The sequence below is a fragment of the Chiloscyllium plagiosum genome, unplaced genomic scaffold, assembly GCF_037043375.1.
Source record: "Chiloscyllium plagiosum isolate Xiang-an unplaced genomic scaffold, Cpla_swu_hap1 HiC_scaffold_17, whole genome shotgun sequence".
NCBI lineage: Eukaryota > Metazoa > Chordata > Chondrichthyes > Orectolobiformes > Hemiscylliidae > Chiloscyllium > Chiloscyllium plagiosum.
In genome coordinates this window covers 76,075,674-76,102,082 of record NW_028270155.1, presented here as the reverse complement: position 1 = coordinate 76,102,082, position 26,409 = coordinate 76,075,674, and the positions used below count along the sequence as shown (strand labels likewise).

Here is a 26,409-nt window from a genome sequence, read left to right as displayed (position 1 = left end):
ATGGGATCAATGTGGATTTCACCAGTTTCCTCATTTCCCCCCCCCCCCCCTCCACAGCCCAGATCCAATCTTCCAACTCGGCACTGTCCTCTTGACCTGTTCTACCGGCCCATCTTCCTTCCCACCTATCTGCTCCACCCTCTTCTCTGACCTATCACCTTCACCCCTACCTCCATTCACCTATCACATTCCCAGCTACCTTCCCCCCCAGCCCTAGCCCAAGGCACACCCCACCACTCCCTCCCATTTATCTCTCAGCCCCCTTGGCCCACAAGCCTCATTCCTCAAGCATCGATTCTCCTGTTCCTCGGATGCAGCCTGACTGGCTGTGCTTTTCCAGCACCCCACTCTCTACTTCCTGGCAGCTTGCAATGCCCACAGTTCTCTATCTCAGTTCCTGGAGCAAACTCCTCCCAATCATTTAGGAGCTTAAAACTCACAAATACCTAGCATTAGGCCTTTCATCCACTGTTAACAGTGCTGAAGGCAGCAATCAATTTGTCAGTTAGCTCGACAGCTGGTTCATGAAACAGAGTGATACCAACAGTAAGGGTGCAATTCCCACACCAGCTGAGCTTACCATGAAGAAATGTCCTTCTCATCTTCTCCCCTCACCTTAAGTGTGGTGATGTTCAGGTTAGACCGCCACAAGTCATCTCTTGCTAATAACAAAGGAGGACTATGACTAGATTTTCTTTTACCTCCAATCGGGGAATACTCTTGTCCCTACACAACCTTTACTTTTTCCCATTTTCCATATCTTCTGTCCCTCATGTTCAACAGGTGCAGTTTTAAGCAAATCTGGTCTTGCTGTCCCTTAGGACATCTGGCTGGATCTTATCAGCATTATCAAATCTCACTTTCCTCTGTCTAAGCCACCCAATACTCCAGCATCAACCTTGGGGGCTAAAGACAACCTTTCAGTTTTAAATGCCTTTTTATACCACTGCATCTTTAATTCATCATTCCAACAACTATAGTAAGGTATGGACTTATTCACACAGATGGAGGCCATTCGTACAGCTGTCTCTGCTGCTTCTCTCTAATTATTTATCCGTCAAGTCGCACCCAATTATACTTCATTGCCGTCTGTCCTAGCTTAGACCCACTTAGGACTGAAATTAGGAGAAATTTCAACACCCAGAGAGTGGTGAGTGAGTAAAATTCTCTGCCATAGAAAGTAGTTGAGGCCACAACATTGAATGTTTTCAACAAGTTATATATAGTTCTTAGGGTTAAAGGGGTTATAAAAGTGTGGACAGAAAGCAATAACAAGGTACTGAGTTAGATGATCAACCATGATCATATGGTCTGCGGAGATAGCTCAAAGGGTTGAATGGCCTACTCCTGATCCTATTTGGTATGTTTCTTTTGAATTCATTAAGTCCATGATTCAGTGCTGCCTGTCCTGCTGATCATTAACTGCATTTACTATTTTGAACGGGAACACTTGCTGTCTCTGCTTAGAAATACACTTGAACACTTGTGCAGCTGTGTTTCTAACCAGATCCTACGTGCCAGTGTTAAAACCTACCTGGGGTGCTTGTTCTTTCTGTTTTGAAACTCCATCAGCTTTATCCTGAGATTTCCCAATCTTTGAAACACCACCACCGCTAGGGAACCCAGAAAAAAGAAAATAGCTACAGTTTCTAAAAATGTTAATAATTTAGTAACGTACAAAATTGTTTCTGAAAACACAGGAAGCAGAGAATGTTACAGCACAAAGGAGACTATTTGACTCATCAAAAGGAGTTATCCAATTAAAATGTTGCTCTCCTCTTTCACCATAGCTCTGAGTCAGAGAGATCATTATAGAGCAACCATAACTCTGCAAATATTTTCTCTTCAGGTGTTTATCCAAATCTGCTTCTCCATCCATGTGGCAGGTCCAGTTGAGTTTTCAGTCAATGACGACTACAAGAATATTGACAAACAATGGCAATACCACTGAATGATAAAGTGGGAGAGGTGGTTTTACTCTCTTGGTGTTACCTATGTGGCTCTGACATTACTGACTACTCAGCAACACAGGGCTGAATGTTATCAAGGTCAGAGCACAAATGGGCTAACACTATACATAGAGATGTGACACTATGACAAAATGGTGCTGGAAGGAGGGAACATTTTAAGAAAGGAACCGATTAACAACTTTTGTGTTCAAATCAGGCGATGACAAGTCTGTCAACATTGATATTGCAGTGGAATTGATCCTACCAATGATTTGTTTTCCAATTAGGTGTTGACAGACCTGTGCTCTGCATTGTCATCACCTTATTTTAATCACAGGAATTGTTTCTTGGCTCCCTTAAATAAATACCTTTATTCTGTTTTACCATCATGCTGTCTTTGCCTCACAATTGTTTTTTTTTCCAAATTAGCTAAAACACCCTCGACAGAAAAAGTCATTTTCCATCAGCTGCTTATTTCTATTTATTGACAATGCTGCAATCAGAACTACTTCAACCTTAGATTTACTGTTCAGCCTAAAAAACAAGTGTGTTGTTGTGCATGCATTTCCTCTTCCCTCATATTTCCTGTGCTAAACACAAAATTCATGGCAGGCTCTCTTACTTCAGCTCATTGTTATTCAAGGCAATAAAAATATGCATTTATTTATCACCTCCAATGTTGTAAAGCCTGCCCCAAAGTACCTCACAAGTGCATTCTCATTCAAAATGTGACATTGAGTCATATGGAGAGATGCTGGGGAAGGTGAAAAAACATTTGATGAAACACACAGGTTTTAAAGTGTGCCTTAAGTGTGAGAGAGGTAAATAGATTTTAATGGAGACTGCTAGAGGCTAGAATTAGAGGGATGCAGAGTTTCCAGAGGGCTATTGGAATGGACCAGATTATAGAAATAGGAAGGGGTGAGGAGGTTGAGGAGTTTAAACACAAGAATAAAAATTGTAAAATTTAAAATTTTGTCAGGCGGCATGTGTGAGGCGAACAGAACTAGCATAGAGCTAGCAGACGTTGGGATGATTTGAAGTTTATGGAGGAGAGGGGGGGCAGGGGAGGTAGCAATTCACAACTTCAGAATCGTGAAATTTCTCACCTGCTGCAGATCTTCAAATTTTAAATCTATTCTAATTCATTAATTTTGCCAACATTCGACACAACCACAATCAGCTAAGATAAACGTTTAACCCAATTACCTACAGTCAACCCTCTCCTGACATCACCCATTCTTGTCACCCAGTTCCACATACCTCCTGATATTACTATGTTCTAATTAAGTGGCAAGTCTTCATGGGTGAAACGAGCCATTCAAACATGGGGCAAGGCTTCAGTTAAGACCAGTCCTCTCTTTGCTCACCACACACTTAGTTTAGGTTATAGGGATCACCAAAGAGTCGTCAGGAACAGAGGTTGCAGCTGCATCCCTTATCTGCAAAGGCAGAGGCACTGAAACTAAAGGTGATGCTCCAACTGCTATACCATCCACTACATGATACTCCCAAGTAACTCAGAACAAATTGTAAAGAGAACAGCTGCTGGATGCACCCAACAACAATTGCAATGATTTCTAGATGGGATATTTGATGGGATGTTGCATACCCTTTCTTTGATTGGCGTGGAATCACAGCAGACATTTTGAAGATGGAGTATCTGAAATCAAATTCACAATTGTTCTCGAGGATGAATGTACGGCTTTTCCGGTTGCCAAATAACACAATACCAAAGTTAACCTCTCCTGCTGGTAATATCTGATAGGTGGTGAAAATTGCACGAACTGATATTTTGACTGGAATGCTGGCTATAATCTCTCCTCCATCACCCAAAGTGGGCTCAATCACCTGTATTCACAAAGACAAAGCACAACGCTACTCATTTACTTTGTTTTGTAAGTCACTGAATGAAAAATGAAATAAAACACAATGGGCAAGGTGTGGTGATTCATTTATGAGAGTGAGTAATTCTAATTTAGTGACAACAGTGTAGCAATCTCAATGTTTCTTACGCTTTCACTCTCTTGGACATTTAGAACAAAAAGGCACACGAAAGCATGCTGTCAGAACAAGACTGATTTACTCAGGCTCAAGCTGCTGTCTTTGATCTGCAGTCTGAGGCATGTGAGCTGACAGCAGTCAAAGCGGAAGTAGATGAAACAATTGGTCCTAAAGCACTGCGTTGTGGAGGGGAAAATGTTCTGTTTCTTATTTCTCTCTGGTGATTAGGAAAAAGTCCTTAACTGTGATTGGCACAGAACTGGAAGACAGGCAAAGACATCAACAAGAAAGTGAGTGTTCTGTTGCACATTAGCAGCCTTTAATTCTCTGGCCATTCATTTTAAATGAACATTTATCTTCAGACTTTCACATCACTTGCAAAAACATTGCGAAGATTTGGACATCAGGATAAGATTGTGAGGTGAAAATGGGGAATTAGCATAAATGATTAGTGGGAAATGATTTAGTGTCACATTTTGTGGCTGCTACAGTTCTCCCTCAGGGTGATGTCTGGGCTTCCCAGCTGGCAGCTGATGTATCATAGCAAATCCTAATTTAGGACTGTATTGAGTAATACATGTGCTGTTATTACTCATTATCGCCTCAGCTGGCAAGCCAGTAAGAGAGGAACCCAGCAGGTAGTTCTTATGAAGGAGGAGAATGGCTCCAGAAAAGTTATGTATTGTGTGGCTTTACTATGTTTCTTAGCTCCCAGGAACAGATTCCAGTCTGGAGATTGACTGATAGGGCTATCTGGAATACTTGTTTTCTGCCTGCTCATTGGTCTGCTGCTATTGAGGGCTTAAATGGGTATTATGTGGACTTTCATTCAGATGACTGTGGAGTGAGCACAGCCCACAATACACAATTAACTCAAGATCATAACCTGTTGCAGTCCTGTCTTGGCATAGTAACTGGTTCCTTTACAGAACCAAGCAACACAAAATGTTCTAGGCAGAGAACAATACATTGATTGAATCACTAATTCTAAACCTATGAGTGGATGGTCGTGTGTAATGGGTCAAGTTATTCTCAACTAAATTTTAAAAAATGGAGGACAGATAAACTTTAAAGTTGTGCATAGGTATGAGAAAAATAGAAGAAATTAAAATGGCATAAACTGTAATGGTATCTTATGAACCAGGTTACTTTGCTGCCTACCTGATAGGTTATTAATCTCAGAGGATACAGCAGTCATGGCAAACCTGTGCATGACACACAGAACTGCAATAACCAGGAATCAACACCTCAAAACCAATATCTACACCCTTACCAGGCAGCGTAGGATGGGCTCATCTTTGATCTCTGTGGTAGTTTTGCAGTGGAAGTTGATGTAGATATGAGTGGCACGGTCATTGGGAAGGAGGGACCCCTTCAACGGCTGAATGGTGAACAGAGAGTTCAGGTCTGGCATGTCACGTCTTGTGGGTTGCAGAAGGAACCTAAAAGAAGAAAGCATATGATTGGTATGAGCATAAATAAAACCATTGGCAAAACCAGCAAACGGAGAGAACAGGAATTTTCATTTCAGAGGCTGGTGGTCATGTGTGCTCCTCTCAACATTGTAGTGGCTCTGACAACCAGATTTGCTTCACCCATGTCCCCAAACCACTCATTAACTGATCAGTTATTTCCCGACAAATAGGTCCTCCAGGGATTCAAAAGCCTGTTTTCTTTACCTTCCTTTTTCTCCACTCAAAGCGGCATGAATGTTGTTGGCAGATAGTTAGCCATTATCCTCTCATCAGGCAGAATTATCCGAATAAGAAACAGACCTCACATTGCCAAGACGATTTCCATAACAGAAAATGTTGATAAATATTTTCTCATTAACTTGTTCCGAGATGGTATCGCACAACTCTGGAACAGGTGAGACTTGAGCCTATATCTCTGACTCAGAGATATGGACACCATCACTGTACCACAATATCCGACCAGAAAACTTTGCTATCACTCTGTACTCAACAGTGTTCACGTGCACGCATTTGGGATTATTTGACATCAAAAAGCAATTAAATTAGATTATTGGCAGATGACAGACAACATCATATGATCATCTACTTCTCAAAAGCATTCAACAGACATCAATTTAGGAGCTTGTTCCTGAGGAAAACAAAGTCAGAACTTCCTCTTCTTGGAAGTAAGAGAGAGATTCTGAGAAGGGGAAATAATTGAGCAAGTTTGCCCATGGGAGGAATGTGCCCCATTCTTGCCATCTCTGTGATTAAATGCTGTGAGAAATGGATCACAGGCAACTTTTTCAGTCAACAGAAATTAAAGCCATTATATTAATGGTATAATCCAATGCTACTATATGCCAACACATATCAGTGTTTTCAAGAAAAAGAGCAAATAAATACCTGTATCCAATCTCATATTTGCCCTTGTTCTTCAAGGTAATGGTCTGCTTCACGCTATCAATAACCTTGATGACACCAAAATCAATCCCACCATCTGTGCCTATTAGAGAAACGCAAGGATCAAGTGTTAATGCAGCAGAATGTATGGAGCTAATGAAATTGTTGGGGGGTGCTTTTAGCCTGCCTGTCAGTGGAATGCTGGGCTTGGGAATGTCATCAAGCTGCCTCCTGCCCCTGAATAACCTCTTCTAGGACAATTAAAAAGGTGACAACTCCTAATGAAATTAAACATCTTGTTGTGAACGTAGAGCAGTGGAAGGAGTAAGTTGCCTCCTGTGCCAAATGTTACAAGGAACTCTGAACTAGACTGACCATGGTTAATAGTCGAGTGTGGTGCTGGAAAAGCACAGCAGGTCAGGCAGCATCCAAGCAACAGGAGAATCAACATTTTGGGCAAAAACCTTTCATCAGGAACTCCAGCATCTGCAGTCCTCACCTTTGCCTTGACCATGGTTATTAGTAGTTTAGATAAAGGTGAATCAATAAATGTGATATATGTTGAATCCAAAAGACAATGAGGCCACACAAAATATTCATGCATAAGATTAAAGTTATGGAGTTGAAGGCAATATATTAGCAATATATTATGAATAAAGGATTAGTTAATGGTCAGGAAGCAGAGAATAGGTTTAAATGAGCCTTTTTAAGTTGGTGTGCTGCAACTAGTGGAGTGCTGTTAAGGATAATTTCTGGGACTTCAGTTATCTACAATCTAAATTAATGGCTTAGATAAAGAAGCCAAGAACAATGTATCTAACTTTGCTGATAATACAAAGCTGGGAGAAATGCAAAATGTGAGAAGGCTGCAAAGAAATATAGACAGGCTAAGTAAATAGACAATGAAGTAGCAGATAGAGTTGACTGTGGGAAATTATGAGTTATTCACTTTGGTTGAAAGAAAAGCATAGTATTTTTAAACATCTTAAATATTTTACATTTGTAAGTACACGTAAAACAGAAAATGTTGAAAAAAACCCCAGCAGATTTGGCTGAATCTGTGGCTGAGAGGAACAGAATTAATGTTTCAAGTCAAATTCAACTTTCCTTGGAACTTGTAAATGTTGATGTTCAGAAACACTTGGATGTTCTCATGAAAATAACAGGAAATGAGCATGCAGATTGGCAAGCAAATGTGACAATAAAAAGCATGTTGGCCTTTATTGCAAAGGGCATTGGAATATAAGAACAAATAAGTCTTGCTACAAGTGAATGGAGCTTGGGTGAGACCACAATTGAAGTACTGTGTACAATTTTGGCTTCTATATCTAAGGTAAGCTAGTGGGGACAGTACAGTGATGGTTCGCTGGATTGATCCCTGGAATGAGAAGCTGAGAAAACTGAATTGATACTCTCTGGAGTTTTGAAAAATGAGAGATGAATTGATTGAAACAGTCAACATTGTGAAAAAATTTGAAGGGTTTTAATTTGTATATACTGGAATCTAAAACAAGGGAACACAATTTAAGGATGAGGGCAAATAATTAGGGCTGGCATAAGATTAAATTTATTCACTCAAAATGCTGTGAATGTATAGAACTCTCTATCTCAAGTGATTCTGGATGCTCCATCATTGAACTTATTTAAGATGTGGAGATGCTGGTGTTGGACTGGGGTGGACAAAGTCAGAAATCACAAGTTTTTAGAGCGCTCCTTTCTCATCAGGTGAAATGGAAGGAAGCACACAGGCACAGAATATATAGGCATATAAATATAAAGTAATATATATTCTATATATTCTGTGCCTGTATTCTTCTTTCCACTTCACTTGATGATACAGCAATCCGAAAGCTTGTGATATCAAATTAACCTGTTGGACTGTAACCTGGTGTCATGTGATTTCTGATTTTGAACTTATTTAAGGCTTGGGATAAACAGGTTTTAGGTCTTTCAGGGTATCAGGGCCATGGAGAGCAGGTGGAAAGTGGAGTTGCAGCACAAGGTCAGCCACAATCATGTTGAATGGTGCAGCAAGCTCAACACCACATTGTTTCCATCCTGTTCCCATCCACCATCTTGTTCCTATTTCTTGAATTCTTAACCAGGTTATTAGATTAGATTAGATTACAGTGTGGAAACAGGCCCTTCGGCCCAACAAGTCCACACCGACCCGCCGAAGCGAAACCCACCCATACCCCTACATTTACCCCTAACCTAACACTACGGGCAATTTAATATGGCCAATTCACCTGACCCTGCACATCTTTGGATGGTGGGCTAGGTGATCTGGATTCTCACCTTTCCCAGAGGTGTGTCATGCCAAAACAAGTTGATTCTCAACAATAAGAACAATATTAATAATTTAAAAATCTGTCTCTATTTTCTGTACTGTTCATGCATTTCATTTTCTTTGTAAAATAAAGAAACAGAACCTTTAATATAGATGAACCCTCTGTGTTAAGAGTTAAAAGTTGAACAGTTGTAGGCCATACCGTGGTTATATCAGTAACTTCCTAAATTGAGGTCTCCATATCATGTAGGGTGAGCATTCAGAACTTATTCAATTCATAAAGGTTTCTGGTCTTTAAAGGTAGTGTACTTCAGCAGTTTCTAAATGCTTTGTAATATAAGCTATTAAAAACTTCTCATTATCTGGTTCTTTGAGGTAAAAGTGAGCTCCAGGAAGCTTATGGATGGTAAATTCGCCACTTGTTAAATCACTCCAGGCTTCAAGGTCATGTGGTACATCATCTTTTCCATCGAAGCTACTGATGGAACAGGTGAAGAGCTTGTCCAGGGATTTTTCATATCTAATTGATTCCATAAGCCTAAGATCTGCTTTTAACACAGGGACAAACATTTGCAGAATGGCTTTATTGGCAAGAATTTCAGATGGGGTACCACCAATAGACGTCATCCATTTCAGAAATTCATCGTCTGGGAGATCTGACTTCTTATGAATGGGATAACGAGCTGGAGAATGTGGTGCTGAAGCACCAGATACAAAAAGGTGTACAGGTTCCAAACCATGATTTTTCTGTATCAATGCTGCTGTAGCAAAACTGAGGTATGCTCCAAAACTGTGACCAAAAAATGCAAAAGGCTTCTCTTTAAGGCAGGGCAGCAAGACGCTGGAAATTTCTTCAATAAGCTGCTCAATGCTTTGTGTAATAGGCTCCTTAGAACGGGTTTCTCTTCCAGGAAGGCGTATAGAGTAAACTTCTATCAAACTGGTAAAGTGTTTTCCCCACTGAGCATAATGATTAGATCCACCTGATGAGTCATCCACCAGATGAGTCTGAAAAGAGCTTCAGGTCTTCGATACAGACAGTTAACTATTTTATCCATTTACAAATCTCATCCGAACAAAGCCCTGGAAATAGCCGGACGGGCTCAGCCTTGTTGAGTGCTGGAACGAGCAGAGGTTGCAGGGTTGCCCAAGCCGAGGCTCTGCAGGGTGGGCAGAACAGAACGAATCCCCGGGGGGTGGAGGAGGAGGAGGAAGCAGCCAAAATCTGGCTCTCCTAACCCCAGACAGAAAACAATGTTTCCACCTACCCCCCACGCCTCCCCATTTCTGCATTTCCCATTGTTGTTCCAGATTTTCTGCATGTAAGAGATTCTTTTGCTGTTAGTCCCACACAGGAATGTCATCCTATTGGGAGGAGACAGGCTAATATGGAATTCTATTTGTCCTCATGTGTTAAAATAATCTAATGGAGATGCAGGAACATTCAAGGTGACAAAATAGAGGAGGCGGTGGCATAATGATAATGTTGCTGGACTAGTGATTCAGAAGCCAGGCCCTTTTGAGAAGGAAATCTGTTGTCTTAACTTGTTCTGCCATACTATGAATCCAGACCCACAGCAATGTGGTTGAGCTATCTTCTGAAATGGCTCAGATAGCCAATATTTCAAGGGTAGGTAGGGATAGGCAGCGAGGCTCACATGTATAAAGACAGAATAAATAATGGTGATAAGAGATTATCCCGTTTTTATGAAGATTTTTTTTCCATTGTTTGGATTATCCTGGAGTTCAAAAGCAGGAAACAAAGGAATGAACTTGTAAAGGAATATATGGTATTGAGACCTGAATTAAAAACAAGACTTTTCTCATGCTCACTAGCCCATTGCTGACTCTTTCCTTTCTTGAATCTCCCACTTCCATTTCTGAGGATACGCTGTCCATCAGCTTCCACTACAGACCCACCGACTCCCACAGTTAGCGCGACCATATCCTCTGACATCTGCGTCCCATAAAGAATCCATTCCATTCTTCCAATTTCTTCATCTCTCTGTTACATCTGTTCCAGTGCTGTCACCTTCTAAAGGCTGCCTCTGACATGACAGTCTTTTTCCCCAACTGAAGATCTCTAGTTGTCAATCCCAGCTGCCACAATCCATCTTCCACACTTCTGCCGGCAGGCCTTTCTTTTCCGAGAACAACTTACTTTCTACCCCACTAGTCTTCACATTTAAAGATCATCCTCCACCATTTCCACCACCTCCATCATAATGCCACCAAACACCCTGCGTTTGGCTGTCAATATCCCACAAACTTCCCTCCATGATACACTGGTTCACTCTTCCATCACTCCTAATGCTGCCTTACTCCTCCATGACACCTTCCTAAGCATCACAGAAGGTGTAATACTTGCTTATTCTCTTCCTCCCTTTTATTTGTCCGAAGCCCCAAATATACCTTCCATGAAGCAGCATTTTACTTGTACTTCTTTTAATCAAGTCCACTATAATCACTGTTCATATTGTGGTCTCCTTTACAATAGTGAGATCAAACACAGATTGGGTGATTGCTTTCAGGAACACTTCCACCCTATCTGTTACAATTACCCTCACCACCAGTTGCTTGCCATTTCAAGTTGCCACCTTGCTCTCATGCTAACATTTCACGGGTCTGCTACAATGTTGCAATGAAGCATAACACAAGCTGGAAGAATGATACTTCATCTTCCATTTATCGCACTTTTAGCCTCGAAATCTCAATATTGAATTCAATAATTTCAGAAACTGACTGATTTATGTCTACTTTACTTACATTCTCTCCTCCCAGCCCTTCCTGTACCTTTGTATTTTGTTTATTTTGCACTTAGGAACAAGGCCTCATTGTCACTCTTTCAAATCTTAATTTACATCCTTTTTTATATCTAATTTTTCTGTCTACTACTAACAATCCCTCTGTGATTTATATTGGGCCTCTCTACTTCCACCAAAACTATATAAAAGTATATTTTCTAGTACCCTTCAGTTCTGAAGAAGATTCAGACTCGAAACATGAACTCTGCTTCGCTCTCCACAGATGGGCTCAGACCTGCTGAGTTTCTCCAGCAGTCTGTGTGTTTGTTTTGCATTTCCAGCATTGGCAGTATTTTGCTTTTATCAGAACCGGGCTTACCTTTTGGGAAACTGATGTCCAGAGCCACATCATAAGCTTCTGCAAGAACCAGAATGTTTTCTGTCTGAACAATGCCAAGAATATTTTCTGCATCGTAGACCTAGTAGATAGCAAAAGGATTAGATTACTTACAGTGTGGAAACAGGGCCTTCGGCCCAACAAGTCCACACCACCCCGCCGAAGCGCAACCCACCCATACCCCTACATTTACCACTTACCTAACACTGCGGGCAATTTAGCATGGCCAATTCACCTGACCTGCACATCTTTGGACTGTGGGAGAAAACCGGAGCACCCGGAGGAAACCCACGCAGACACGGGGAGAACGTGCAAACTCCACACAGTCAGTCGCCTGAGGCGGGAATTGAACCCGGGTCTCTGGCACTGTGAGGCAGCAGTGCTAACCACTCTGCCACCGCGCCGCCCACAATGGTGCAGAACAAATATAAACACAAATTGGGAAAGGGGGATTTCAGTCAAAGTGGGTAAATGGAACTGCGGCACACATCAGCAATGAGGACTCAACTGCAACAATCTGTGTTAAAGCTACTTCACAGGAGACCTCGAACAAAGCTCCCATCCCTGACCACGGTGTCCCTGTAACCATTTACCTTGACAACGGCATCCATTTCTTGTACCCACAGTGAAGGTCTCTGCTGCTTGTCAGGATTCTCATGGGGGTGAGGCTTTGCAAATGAAATGAGGTCACATTCTGCCATTGGGGGTGCGCTGCTGTTCACAGGCATTCACCCAGACTCCACATACAGTGCACTAGCTCATCTTTAGGATTCATGTTTATACTGTATGCCATTTCTCAGATAATTATATTGTTTTGAATTTAGAGTCTTTTGGATGGAAATAACATGTTACACTGCCTGATTACTTATTTTTCTCCTCCCACCTTACCTCTAATCGAATATACTTCCTTAGGTTGACTTGTCGCATGGCTTTGAAGCTCATTTGCACAGAAAATTCACTCTTGGGATCGATGACACCCTGATCCTGAGACAGAGAGAAATCATCACCCAGATTCTCCAACCCAGTGATTCTCCAAGCCACTGGCAGGAGGCAATTATTCCGCATGGTGAGGCTCTTGGTGTCCCTCCTAACGGGAGAAAATAAACTTGCATTTGTAATAAACCTTTTAAACCCTCAGCTCAAATAGTAAAACACAGTTCTGTAGCTCAGTTGGTGAGTGTGTGTCAGAAACGTGGTCATTACTGAAAGCACCCAAAAACAGCAATGTGATAAATAACAGTTTGCTTTATATTTTGGCTGTGGGATAAATGTTGACCAATACACCAGGGAGAGCTCCCCTGCTCTTTCTCCAAAGTTTACATGGGATCTTTCATTTTTACCTGACATGGCAGCCATGATCCTCAATGAAGATTTTACTGATCCACTGACAGTTCAGTAATCTCATATAATTCATTAAAATATCAGCCTGGATTACTGAAGTCCACAAGAGTGGGACATGAATCACCAATATCCTGACACAGAAGTAAAAGTACCTGCAAAGCTACTGCTGTTCAGAAAAATGTAAAAATGTGAGTGAATGGAGTATCACTGTAGATGTGGGGTTCTAGAGGAGAAATGAAAAATAAAGGGTGTTCTTTTCATTGGAGTTCATGAGGTCTTGTTCTAGTGACAACATCGCAAGGAGCAGAGGGTGGCAATGAGGAGAGTATTAAAGGGGGGGCGTGTGGGTAGGAGGGGCGCGTGGGTAGGAGGGGGCGCGTGGGAAGGGGGGGCGCGTGGGTAGGGGGGGCGCGTGGGAAGGGGGGGCGCGTGGGAAGGGGGGACGTGTGGGTAGGAGGGGCGCGTGGGTAGGAGGGGCGCGTGGGTAGGGGGGGCGCGTGGGAAGGGGGGGCGCGTGGGAAGGGGGGCGCGTGGGAAGGGGGGCGCGTGGGTAGGGGGGGCGCGTGGGAAGGGGGGGCGCGTGGGAAGGGGGGGCGCGTGGGTAGGAGGGGCGGCATGGGTAGGAGGGGCGGCGTGGGTAGGAGGGGCGGCGTGGGTAGGAGGGGCGGCGTGGGTAGGAGGGGCGGCGTGGGTAGGAGGGGCGGCGTGGGTAGGAGAGGGGCGGCGTGGGTAGGAGGGGGGGGCGTGGGTAGGAGGGGGGGCGTGGGTAGGAGGGGGGGGCGTGGGTAGGAGGGGGGGCGTGGGTAGGAGGGGGGCGTGGGTAGGAGGGGCGCGTGGGTAGGAGGGGCGCGTGGGTAGGAGGGGGGGCGTGGGTAGGAGGGGGGGCGTGGGTAGGAGGGGGGGCGTGGGTAGGAGGGGGGCGTGGGTAGGAGGGGGAGCGTGGGTAGGAGGGGGAGCGTGGGTAGGAGGGGGAGCGTGGGTAGGAGGGGGGGTGTGGGTAGGAGGGGGAGCGTGGGTAGGAGGGGGGGCGTGGGTAGGAGGGGGGGCGTGAGTAGGAGGGGGGGCGTGGGTAGGAGGGGGGGCGTGGGTAGGAGGGGGGGCGTGGGTAGGAGGGGGGGCGTGGGTAGGAGGGGGGGCATGGGTAGGAGGGGGGGCGTGGGTAGGGGGGCGTGGGTAGGGGGGGTGTGGGTAGGGGGGCGTGGGTAGGGGGGCGTGGGTAGGGGGGGCGTGGGTAGGGGGGTGTGGGTAGGGGGCGTGGGTAGGGGGGGCGTGGGTGGGGGGGTGTGGGTGGGGGGGTGTGGGTGGGGGGGTGTGGGTGGGCGGGTGTGGGTGGGGGGTGTGGGTAGGGGGGGTGTGGGTAGGGGGTGTGGGTAGGGGTGGGCGTGGGTAGGGGGGGCATGGGTGGGGGGGGGCGTGGTTGAGAGGAGGCTGTGATTAGGAGGTGGTGTGGGAGGGAGTTTCTTTTCTCTTTTTTTGTGGGCTGTGGGCATCACTGGCTGGCCAGCATTTATTGCCCGCTCCAATCCACCTGCTGTGCGTTGACCTACAATGCCATTAGAAAGGGTATTCCAGGATTATGACCCAGTGACAGTAAAGGAATGGCAATATATTTCCAAGTCAGGATGATGAGTGGTTTGGAGGGGAACTTGAAGATGGTGTTGTTCCCATATATCTGCTGCCCTTGTTCTTCTAGATGGAAGTGGCCAGGGTCTTGGAAGTTGCTGCCTGAGGACCCTTGGTGAATTTCTTCACCTTTCGTGAAGGTGGGTGTGGAGGGGAGGCAGGTGTGGACAGGTGGGGGGAGGGGGGGTGGGAGGGTGTAGTAGGGAGGAAACTGTGGGAGGGAGGTTGGATGTGGACAGTAGCATGTGGATACAATGAGGGTGTGGGAGGCAGGTGGGTTTGGTAGGATGCTACCATATGTTCACTGTTTCTTATGCACAAAGCTGCAGCTATTAACCAAGCATTTGACGTGCAACACCCAACAGAGTGCATTAACAAGCGACCGGTTTTGGGTCAAACATTTTGGAAACTTCAAGGATATTTCCGTAAAGTGACTCAATCAGACCATCTTTGACTGGTTGGCTTCAAATCCATGTCTTTGACTGACCTGTGAAGAATCATCTTGTCAAAGTGCAGCTGCTTGCGGTTGAGTTCCAGGTCTGCACGGACTCCATAGCAGCATATTTTAAAGAGGACTGGCTCAGGATTCTCTCGAATACAACAAACGAGGCAGTCTTCAAATTTACCAGAAGAGGTTGGGTAGGCCCAAACTGAGACATCCTGCAAGGAACAATTTTTGAGCTTAAGATGTCTTACCACAGACATCAATTCCACTTCCTAGCCACATCTCTTATTCGCACATTTATTTGTCTCAAGAACATATTTACATAGTCTGAACTCCACATCTCAATTAGTGTTGGCGAAGAACCTGCATTCAATTTCCTCCAAGATCCGTCCAACTCCGTTAGTATTTGAATCTTTCACCAGTCACCGAAGCCCTTGTATAATTAAAATAATAGAGTCGTAGAGTTGTACAGCACAGAAACAGGTTCTTTGGTCCAACCTGTCTCTCCTGACCAGATATCCTAAACTGGATTAGTCCCATTTGCTAGCAGTTGGCCCACATCCCTCTATTCATATACCCATCCAAATGCCTTTTAAATGTTGTATTTGTACCTAACTCCACCACTTCTCCTGACAGCTCATTCCACGCATGCACCACTCTCTGCAAGGTCCTTGGTTCCTCTTAAATCTTTCCCCTCTCACCTTAAACCTACATCCTCTAGTTTGGACTCCCCTATCTTAGGAAAAAGACCCTGGTTCTTCACCCAACTCATGATTTTATAAATCACTATAAGGTCATGCGTCATCCTCCGATACTCCAGAGAAAATAGCCCCAGCCTATTCAGCCTCTCCCTGTGGCTCAACCCTCAAATCCCTGCAACATTTTCTGAACCCTTTCAAGTTTAACAACATCCTTACTATAGTACGGAGACCAGAACAAAATGCAGTATTCTAAAAGGACCACACCAATGTCCTGTATAGCTGCAACATGACCTCACAACTCCTCTACTCAATGCACTGACATATAGGCAAGTGTGCTAAACACTTTCTTCACCACCGTCTATCTGTGACTCAACTTTCAAGGAACTATGCACCTGCACTCCTTAGCAACACTTCCTAGGGACCTACCATTATCTGCCAAAGTCTTGCCATGTTTTGCCTTAGCAAAATACAACACCTCACATTTATCTAAATTAAACTACATCTGCCATTCCTCGGTTCATTGGCCTTTCTGATCAAGGTCCTGTTGTACTCTGAAATAACCTTCTTTACTGTCCACTGCATCGCCAATTTTGGTATCATCTGCAAACTTACTAACCATATCTCCTATATTCACATGCAAATCATTTACATAGATGACAAAAAACAGTGGACCCAGCACCGATCCGTGCAGCACTCTGCTGGTCACAGGGCTCCAGTCTGAAAACAACCCTCTACCGCTGCCCTCTATCTTCTACCTGCAAGCCAATTTTATATCCAATTATCTAGTTCTTCCTGGGTTCCATGTGATCTAACCTTACTAACCAGTCTACCATGTGGAACCTTGTTGAATGCTTTGCTGAAGTCCATATAGACAATGTTCACCACTCTGCATTCATCAATCCCCTTTGTCACTTCTTCAAAAACTCAATCAAGTTAGTGAGACAAGATTTCCCATGCATAAAACCATTCTGATTATCACTAATCAGTCCTTGCCTTTCCAAACACAAGTAACTCGCGTCCCTCAGAATCTCTTCCAACAACTTACCCACTACTGACGTCAAGCTCACCGGGTCTATAGTTCCCTGGCTTTTCCTTACTACCTTTCTTAAATAATAACATCACATTAACCCACCTCCAGTCTTCTAGCACCTCAGCTATGTCTGTTGATGATACAACTATCTCAGGAAGGCGCCCGGCAATCTCTTCCCTAACTTCCCAAGAAGTTCTGTGATACATCTGATCAGGTCCCGGGGATTTATCTACCCTTGTGTGGTTTAAGACCTCCAGCATCTTCTCTTGTTTAATATGGACATTTTTGAAGACATCACCATCTATTTCCCCAAGTTCCCTTGCTTCCATGTCCTTCTCCACAGTAAATATTGATGAAAATATTCATTTAATATTTCACCCATCTCCTGTAGTTCCATACATAGACGGCTGTGTTGATCTTTAAGGGGCTCTGTTCTCTCCCGAGTTACTCTTTTACCCTTAGTGTATTTGTGCCAACTTTGGGTGAGCTATCTGCAAATTAGTCAAGACACAGCCTGACATAATCATCAAATAATACTTTAAAGCTAACGTCCCAGGCTTCTTCATTATGTTTTCACAAGTAGGAGAGACTAGGGCCCAAGGGCACAGCCTCAGAGCAAAGGGATGACCCTTTAGAACTAAGATGAGGAGGAATTTCTTCAGCCAGAGGATGGTTAATCTGTGGAACTCATTGCTACAGCAGGCTGTGGGGGTCAAGTCATTGAATATATTTAAGATGTTATTTAACATATTTTACTTGATTGAGTTTTTAAAGTGAGACTATTTCGCACTCACACTGACATGCACACACTCACACACTCTCACGTACATACACACAAGTCAATGCATTTGCAGAATTATAACTGCAGGTACATTCTGTTTTGTTTAAAAAGCACACAATCTGCAAGCAGTCAATGCATGCAATCAATCCAAACATTTTATAAATTCCCACTTTGGAAATAGAACGAGTCTGGCTCAAGATTGGGATACAGACAGACTCCAACCTCATGCCTTTAATGCATTGTCTGAGCTGTCACGTTTGTTTATAAAACCGTAAGTTTTCTTGAGAATGTGACTTGAAAGGAGTTCTGGGATTTACATATTAATGAACTGAAACCTGCAACCCATTCTAAAAGATGAAAGATTTAACAGCAATCTAGGTTTGTTCAACATATCGTTTCAGTTGCATGACACTGTGATCTTTTGCTTTACAGTCAATGTCTTATGATCCTGCTCCACAGCTCCCTGATGAAGGAGCAGTGCTCCGAAAGCTAGTACTGTTGCACTATAACCTGAGATTTTTTTAACTTCAATCATATTTAAGACTGAGAGAGATAGGTTCTTGATTCGGAAGGGGATCAACAGTTACAGGGATAAGAGGAGAATTGGGTTGAGAAACATATCAGTCATGATCTAATGGCAAAGTAGACTCGATGGGCTTAACTTTGCTCCAATATCTTATGAAACAATTTAGAAAACTGCAAATTGAGAAAAATATATTGTTGCATTCAACCTCCTGCAGAAAAAAAACATTACAATTTCAAAGTCTCACCTTTACGGATGCAAACACATTAACAATACACTGAGAACTCTCCATGTGATCTGAAACATTTAGTAAAGACTCTGCTTCTGTCTGAACTACTGAATGAGACATCACATCGATAATAATTTCCAATATGTTGTGGATATGTGTACCTTTCTCTGGTTGACTTCAAGAGTGATGGTGGGTGGATCCACAAGGTAGGTGGAAGCTTTTGAGTCATGCTGAAAACAGAAGGAAACCTCGGCCACCATGGGCGAAGTGTTCACTATTCTGATAATTTCCCGGTTTTCTGGGTGTTGACCCTCCTTGTATCTAAAATCAGAAAGAAAACAAGAATTTTAACAATCCTTGTGACCCTCACAATTAGAGTCATAGAATGTACAGCACGGAAACAGACCCTTCGGTCTAACCAGTCCACGCTGACCAGATATCCTGACCTAATCTAGTCCCACCTGCCAGCACCATGTGGGTGGCAAGGTGGCACAGTGGTTAGCACTGCTGCCTCACAGCGCCAGAGACCCGGGTTCAATTCCCGCCTCAGGCGACTGACTGTGTGGAGTTTGCATGTTCTCCCAGTGTCTGCGTGGGTTTCCTCCGGGTGCTCCGGTTTCCTCCCACAGTCCAAACATGTGCAGGTCAGGTGAATTGGCCATGCTAAATTGCCCACAGTATTAGGTAAGGGGTAAATGTAGGGGTATGGGTGGGTTGCGCTTCGGTGGGTCAGTGTGGACTTGTTGGGCCAAAGGGCCTGTTTCCAAACTGTAATGTAATCGAATAATCTAATCACCCGGCCCATGTCCCTCCAAACCCTTTCTATTCATATACCCATCCAAATGCCTCTTAAATGTTGCAATTGTACCAGCCTCCACTACATCCTCTGGCAGCTCATTCCATACATGTACCACCCTCTGCGTGAAAAAGTTGCCCCTTAGGTCTCTTTTATATCTTTCCCCTCTCACCGTAAACCTATGCCCTCTAGTTCTGGACTCCCCGACCCCAGGGAAAAGACTTTGCCTATTTATCCTATCCATGCCCCTCATAATTTTGTAAATCTCTATAAGGTCACCCCTCAGCCTCCGACGCCCCAGAGAAAACAGCCCCAAGCATGTTCAGCCTCTCCTTGTAGCTCAGATTCTCCAACCCTGACAACATCCTTGTAAATCTTTTCTGAACCCTTTCAAGTTTCACAACATCTTTTCGATAGGAAGGAGATCAGAATTGCACGCAAAATTCCAAAAGTGGCCTAACCAATGTCCTGTACAGCCACAACATGACCTCCCAACTTCTGTACTCAATACTCTGACCAATAAAGGAAAGCATACCAAACGCCTTCTTCACTATCCTATCTACCTGCGACTCCACTTTCAAGGAGCGATGAACCTGCACTTCAAGGTCTCTTTGTTCAGCAACACTCCCTAGGACCTTACCATTAAGTGTATAAGTCCTGCTAACATTTGCTTTCCCAAAATGCAGCACTTCGCATTTATCTGAATTAAACTCCATCTGCCACTTCTCAGCCCATTGGCCCATCTGGTCCAGATCCTGTTGTATTCTGAGGTAACCCTCTTCGATATCCACTACACCTCCAATTTTGGTGTCATCTGCAAACTTACTAACTGTGCTTCTTATGCTCGCATCCAAATCATTTACGTAAATGACAAAAAGTAGAGGGCCCAGCACTCCACAGCCCGATCCTTGTGGCACTCCACTGGTCACAGGCCTCCAGTCTAAAAAACAACCCTCCACCACCATCCTCTGTCTTCTACCTTTGAGCCAGTTCTGTATCCAAATGGCTAGTTCTTCCCTGTATTCCATGAGACCTAACCTTGCTAATCAGTCTCCTATGGGGAACCTTGTTGAACGCCTTACTGAAGTCCATATAAATCCCGTACCATAACTACCCTATTATTCTTACAGATAGCCGAGATCTCCTTACAAGTTTGTTTCTCAATTTCCCTCTGACTATTGGGGAGGGGGGGAGGGGGGTCTATAATACAATCCCAATAAGGTGATCATCCCTTTCTTATTTCTCAGTTCCACCCAAATAACTTCCCTGGATGTATTTCCGGGAATATCCTCCCTCAGCACAGCTGTAATGCTATCCCTTATCAAAAATGCCACTCCCCCTCCTCTCTTGCCTCCCTTTCTATCTTTCCTGTAGCATTTGTATCTTGGAACATTAAGCTGCCAGTCCTGCCCATCCCTGAACCATGTTTCCGTAATTGCTATGATATCCCAGTCCCATGTTCCTAACCATGCCCTGAGTTCATCTGCCTTCCCTGTTAGCCCCCTTGCATTGAATGAGTATTGAGTGGGTCACCTTTTCTCCTGTTTTATATTTTTACTTTTATACACTCTTATCCTCCAGAGGTCCTGGAGTACAGCTTCTTTTGATATGTGTACCTTCCATTTCATTGTTTGTATGATTTCAGGTAGTGAGGAAAGTCAGGTTGCTCAACCATGTAAGGAGTCTTGAAATAAAAGAAATAGGTATCGGCAATTCTGCTGCCTGACCATCTTCAGTCATTCAGTTTGATTATGGCTAATCTATATTGCAATCTGTCCCTTTAGCTTTATCTATAACCATCCAAACACTCACTTAACAAAATAAAAATCAATATTGTATTTGCAATAAGCTAACTTCAATAGCTGTCCAACAGAGAGGTCCAGGTTTTCACTGACATTTGTACAAAGTCAGGAGAAATAGCTGCACGTTGGTTCATTAATGTCTTTTAGAGAAGCAAACTGCTATCCTTATCTGGTCTTGCCTCCATTTCAGTCCAGACCCACAGCAATGTGGTTGACTCTTAACGGACCCCTGGCAATTAGGAATGGACAACAAGTGCTGCCTAGCCAGCAATACCCTTATCTCATGAATAAATAAATAAAAACACACAAGACATCTGCAGAACAAACAAGGATTAACATTAGCTTCAGTCCCTTGTCCTGCAATTCCTATGTGGGAAATTAATTTCTCTTAATGATCCTCCTGAATCCTTTAATCATTTTAAATGTCTCAGTTAGATCTACACAGCCATAAGACTGCTCTAGTTACAAGAACAGGCCATAGACTTGGAATCTTGCAGTGAGTAACTGGCCTCTGTCTCTCCAGAGCTTGTCCACTATCTGCAAGTCAGGCATGTGATGGAGCATTTTCCAATGGTCCAAATGAATGCACCTCCAACAATTCTCAAGAAGCTCAATAGCATATTGGACAAAGCAACCTGCGTGATCAGCAGCCATCCATTACCTTAAAGAAGCACTCTCTTAACCAGAAACACACCATGGAATGTTAAAAATCACACAACACCAGGTTATAGTCCAACAGGTTTAATTGGAAGCTGCTCCTTCATCGGGTGGTTATGGAGTACACAATTGTAAGACCGTAGTCCAACACCGGCATCTCCAAATCATGACTACTATGGTAATGGTTTGCATTACCTACGAAATGCATTACAGTAACGTACCAAGGCTCCTTCTAAATCCTGAAAGGAAGGATGATGGCATCAGGTAAATGGGAACATCACCACCTGTAATTCACCCCACACAGGCCATCCTGACTTGGAATTCTATTGCCATTTTTTTTGTTGTCTCTGGACGAAAATTATGGAACTCCCATTGCTGCGTGACCCATTGTGCATTAGGAAGCAGCTCATCACCTACATCCCAGTGCCATTTGGGAATGGGACAATAAATATTCTCCATACAGCAGCATATCTCATGTGACCCAAATGAAGAGAGAATTTCAGTGGAAATTCAGTCTCATCTACCCAACCTGTCCTTAATTTTGCAGAATCAACATAGCTCCCATTCTAAAGTCAACATGAATTGCACCCAAGCCCGATTCTACACTCTCCAATGTTCTTGAATGCTCTTCCAAAAGCAGAAAATTTTAAAATTATTTCTTAGGATGTTGGTGTCACTGATTATGCCAGTATTTATTGTCCATTTTTAATTCCCTTGGATGGAGTTCACCATCAAGGACAGTGAACGGCTTGTTCTTTCCCAGGGACATTAAGAGGATTAAATTCAACAAGCAAGGAATTAAAACTTAGATCACATCTCTTCTGCTCAGTGTATATGGGGCATTTATTGTTCTTAGGCAAGTAGCTAGATGTGGCAGAACCTGATCTGAGACATACTTATAAGAACATAAAGAACATGAGACATAGGAGTAGGAGTAAACCACGCACACGTCAGACATGTCCCACCATTTGAGGTGATTGCGGCTGATAATCTGCCTCATCTGAACTTTGCCATTCATTCTGCATGTCCCTTAATTTGCCAAGGGTCTAAAACATCTGTCTAAGTTAGCCTTAAACACACTTAACAATAGATAACCACAACTACCAGAAATAGAGAATTCCAAAGATTCACAATTCTTCAAATGAAGAAATTTCATCTAATTTCTGCCTTAATTGTTTAGTCACTTATGCTTAAATTGTGCTCCTAATTTGGTTTGAGTGAAATAATTTGTCCTTAACCAAATCCTAAATTATTGTCCCTTATCCTAAGACTGTGCCTCCATGTTTTAAATTCCCCAACCAATGCAATCTCTCAGCTTCTACTCTATCACTTTCTTTCAGAATCTTATCTGGCTTAATAAGGTCAACTCTGCTTTTAACATCCAAAGACTCTAAGTCCTTTTTACTCAGTTACTCATCACAGGACAACCTCCTCATCCCAGGGACAAATCAGCACCAGCCAGGCCTCACATCTAATACCCTGAAATCAGACTGTACACTCAAGCACCTAACACAGTGCAACACCATGACTGACATTATTTCCTCTTGCAGGATAAGGTGGCAAACATTGGAAGGAAGAGAGCAGAATCAGTGGGGAACATGGATGATTAGATCTCCTGAACTTTGTGAATGAGATGGCTTTTAGTATTATGGGTCTGGGTGTGAAGGAGCCCATGTATTGCTATGAACACTGAGAATAGAATATTCCTGCCTTATTTCATTTTCAACTCTAAGTTCAACCTCATCTGCCCATTAGCATGCTAAACAAATTGCAGATAGTGTTAACATGGATCTCTGGGCTTCCAATCCACATCTCTTTTCTCATTCCAATCTTACCATTCTGGTTTTCCACTTTTTAACAGCCAACTGCCACTTGGTCCACCACATAGGTTGCAAAAGGAGAACATGGACAGACTCTGTCACTCAATCTGACAGATTTGATGCTGGACTACATGTCTCTTACAGGCTAGTATGAAAATGGGGTCTGTATGCGATGAGTTACTTGGTATTTGTGGACTCCAGCCAAGTTTGGGTAAAAGTATAAATACTGGCTTATAAGATAGCAAGATAATATATAAATATAGCCACAGAGAATCAGATGTAGTCAATGTTCTGGCATACAACAGAACACAGATGGACAGGCACACTGAGTTAGATTTGCTGGCCCGTCAAGGAACATCGAGATTTATGTCTCCAAATAAGCAGAGGGCACCTTGCATAGCATGTCCCTTCTCCAGCCTGTGCTCTGTCCCCTGAAATGTTTCATTCCCAGAGACATTCAAACTGCAGTTCCACTAAACTGTTTCAACGTTGTTTTGGGCAGATCCATTGTCTTTCATGTGAAACTGCAGGAGAACAACATGTGAAATCCAGGAACTCACCACATCTCCTTAAAAACTACTCCAGAGTGCTTTTGAGCACTTTGCATTGGAAAAGTTTCTTCCAAATTATCCTAAATGCAAATTAGGTGTCTAACCCTTTCAATAATGCTAGCATAAGGGGTAGTCTTCTAACCAGACACCCGTTCTTTTGAGAGTGATAAGCAAATTTGTACAAAGGATGTGCAGTCCAAATTTGGTAAATAGGTGTCACATCAGCCCACTAGACTATAAGCTGTTATTATAGCATGCAATTTGTTATTATAGCATGCATTCAGTTGATTCTGGCACTCACATGGGCTCAAGCCTTCTCCGGGTGGCATGCTGCAAGGCTGAGTCAGAAGCACTGTGGCAAAATACACTTACTGAAGAGGGCAGTCAGTTTCAGTACTGCCAGCTACTGATTCACAATTTGTGGCCAGAATTATTCCATACTGGGAACACAAAGGGCAACTCACAATGGGAATACTGGGAGACAGCAATTGGAGTCAGGCTGCTTGGCCAAGAGGTAATATGTAGACCAGAAACTACAGTGCAAACTCCAGGGACTTATATGATTAAAAAAAACGCTATTCCACTCCATATCCACAAGTCACCCAAATATGGAAGTTATAAACATGGAACACTTTTTAAACTGAATAATGTTGATAAACATCAATCCCAAATGAAACACTTGTCATCTCTGGTTCGGTGCACTATTGGAAGTTTCACCACTTCCAGCTGCCTGATCCAGTCAAATACATTTTCTCCCCAGCTCGAAAATGATCATAAATAACGAACAAAGTGTACAAAGAAAATGAAGACAAAAAATTCCTGGTTATAGGGTAAAGGATCAATTCTCAAATATAAATATTGAATTTACATCAGTAATGATGCAAGAGATCAAAGTTCCAAAACAAAGCAACAGTATGTAAAATAGTAATTGCTGCTCCTGGAATTTGAGGAAACGCCTTCAACACCTAAAATACCTCAAAAAAAAAGCAGTTCTTACAGCCACAATTTTGTCTTGACCTCCATCTTGGATTACCATTTGGTCTCCTTCCTATTGGGAAGATGTTGTGAAAATTGAAAGGGTTAAGAAAAGATTTATAAGGATGTTGCCAGGGTTGGAGGATTTGAGCTATGGGGAGACGCTGAATAGGCTGGGACTGTTTTCCCTGGAGCATTAGAGGCTGAGGGATGACCTTTTTGAGGTTTATAAAAACATGAGGGGCAAGGATAGGATAAATAGACAAAGTCTTTTCCCTGGGGTGGTGGAGTCCAGAACTAGAACTAGATTTAGGATGAGAAGGGAAAGATATAAAAGGGATCTAAGGGGCAACTTTTTCATGCAGAGGGTGGTACGTGTATGGAATGAGCTGCTAGAGGTGGTGGTGGAGGCTGTACAATTGCAACATTTAAAAGGCATTTGGATGGGTATATGAATTCAAAGGGTTTGGAGGAATATAGGCTGGGTGATGGCAGCTGGGACTAGATTAGGTTAGGATATATGGTTGGCATGGACGAGTTGGACTGAAGGGTCTGTTTCCGTGCTGTAAATCTCTATGATTCTATGAGATCAAGTGACAAAAGATTCTGAAATGAGTCAATAAAGCCTTATGCTCAGTTTAACGCTGTAAATAGCAGAATATCTGATAAAAACTAAACTTCCAAATAGATTACACTTTAGGGGTCTCTTCTGAATCTTGCCAAGGACCCATCCTCTTCATGGACTCACCACATGAAAACAGACTAATGTCCCTGTTTTTCCCTGTGTTAGTTCAGGAAGTCCTCTGGAGATTATTCTGGACAGTTAGCAACCTTAACTCCTGATTAATTGTTGTATAGTTTCACTCCATTACTTGCCTTTCTCTTGTTAGTCCACAGAGCAGTGGCCCAAACTGAAATACTCCTGTGTTCATGATGTACTTCTTCCGAGGAATTTCTTCTGCCTTCGTGTTCTTCCTCCGATGTCGAAAAACAACACTGGGAAGTAAAGCAAAAAAGACTATTGGTCAAACAAAGCAGAAATTCCATCAATCAGACATTAGTAGGTTGGCTGTCGAAGAGTTACTTACTGTCACAGAACCCTGGAATTACTTTGTGCAACATTATCACCTGTTTTAATGAAGTTATTTTGACAGTGTCAACCCATTTCCGAATCAGTATTATTCTTCCTTGTGATGTCTTTGTAAAAATCAGTACGTCATCGGAGTATAGGAGTTGGGACATTATGTTGAAGTTGTACAGGACATTGGTGAGGCCTCTTCTGGAATACTGTGTCCAGTTCTGGTTGTCCAGTTTTAGAAAGGAAATGGCCAAGTTGGAAAGGGTTCAGAAAAATTTACAAGAATGTTGCCAGATATGGAAGGTTTGAGTTATAA

The 26,409-nt window shown here is 43.2% G+C and overlaps 1 protein-coding gene and 1 pseudogene across 1 annotated transcript in view; both read right to left on the bottom strand.

Moving 5' to 3' along the window:
- hydin (HYDIN axonemal central pair apparatus protein) overlaps positions 1-26,409 on the bottom strand; it is a 905,740-nt gene that overhangs the window by 193,709 nt on the left and 685,622 nt on the right. Inside the window, exons 50-58 of the mRNA XM_043707374.2 lie at positions 25,892-26,011; positions 18,576-18,735; positions 15,193-15,365; positions 12,630-12,828; positions 11,724-11,823; positions 6,314-6,413; positions 5,227-5,395; positions 3,562-3,800; positions 1,535-1,613 (exon numbers count right to left, since the gene is read on the bottom strand). Coding sequence (XP_043563309.2) covers positions 1,535-1,613; positions 3,562-3,800; positions 5,227-5,395; positions 6,314-6,413; positions 11,724-11,823; positions 12,630-12,828; positions 15,193-15,365; positions 18,576-18,735; positions 25,892-26,011 — 1,339 coding nt within the window. The remainder of the gene's footprint in view (positions 1-1,534; positions 1,614-3,561; positions 3,801-5,226; positions 5,396-6,313; positions 6,414-11,723; positions 11,824-12,629; positions 12,829-15,192; positions 15,366-18,575; positions 18,736-25,891; positions 26,012-26,409) is intronic.
- Positions 8,895-9,778, bottom strand: LOC122558601 (S-acyl fatty acid synthase thioesterase, medium chain pseudogene; annotated as a pseudogene).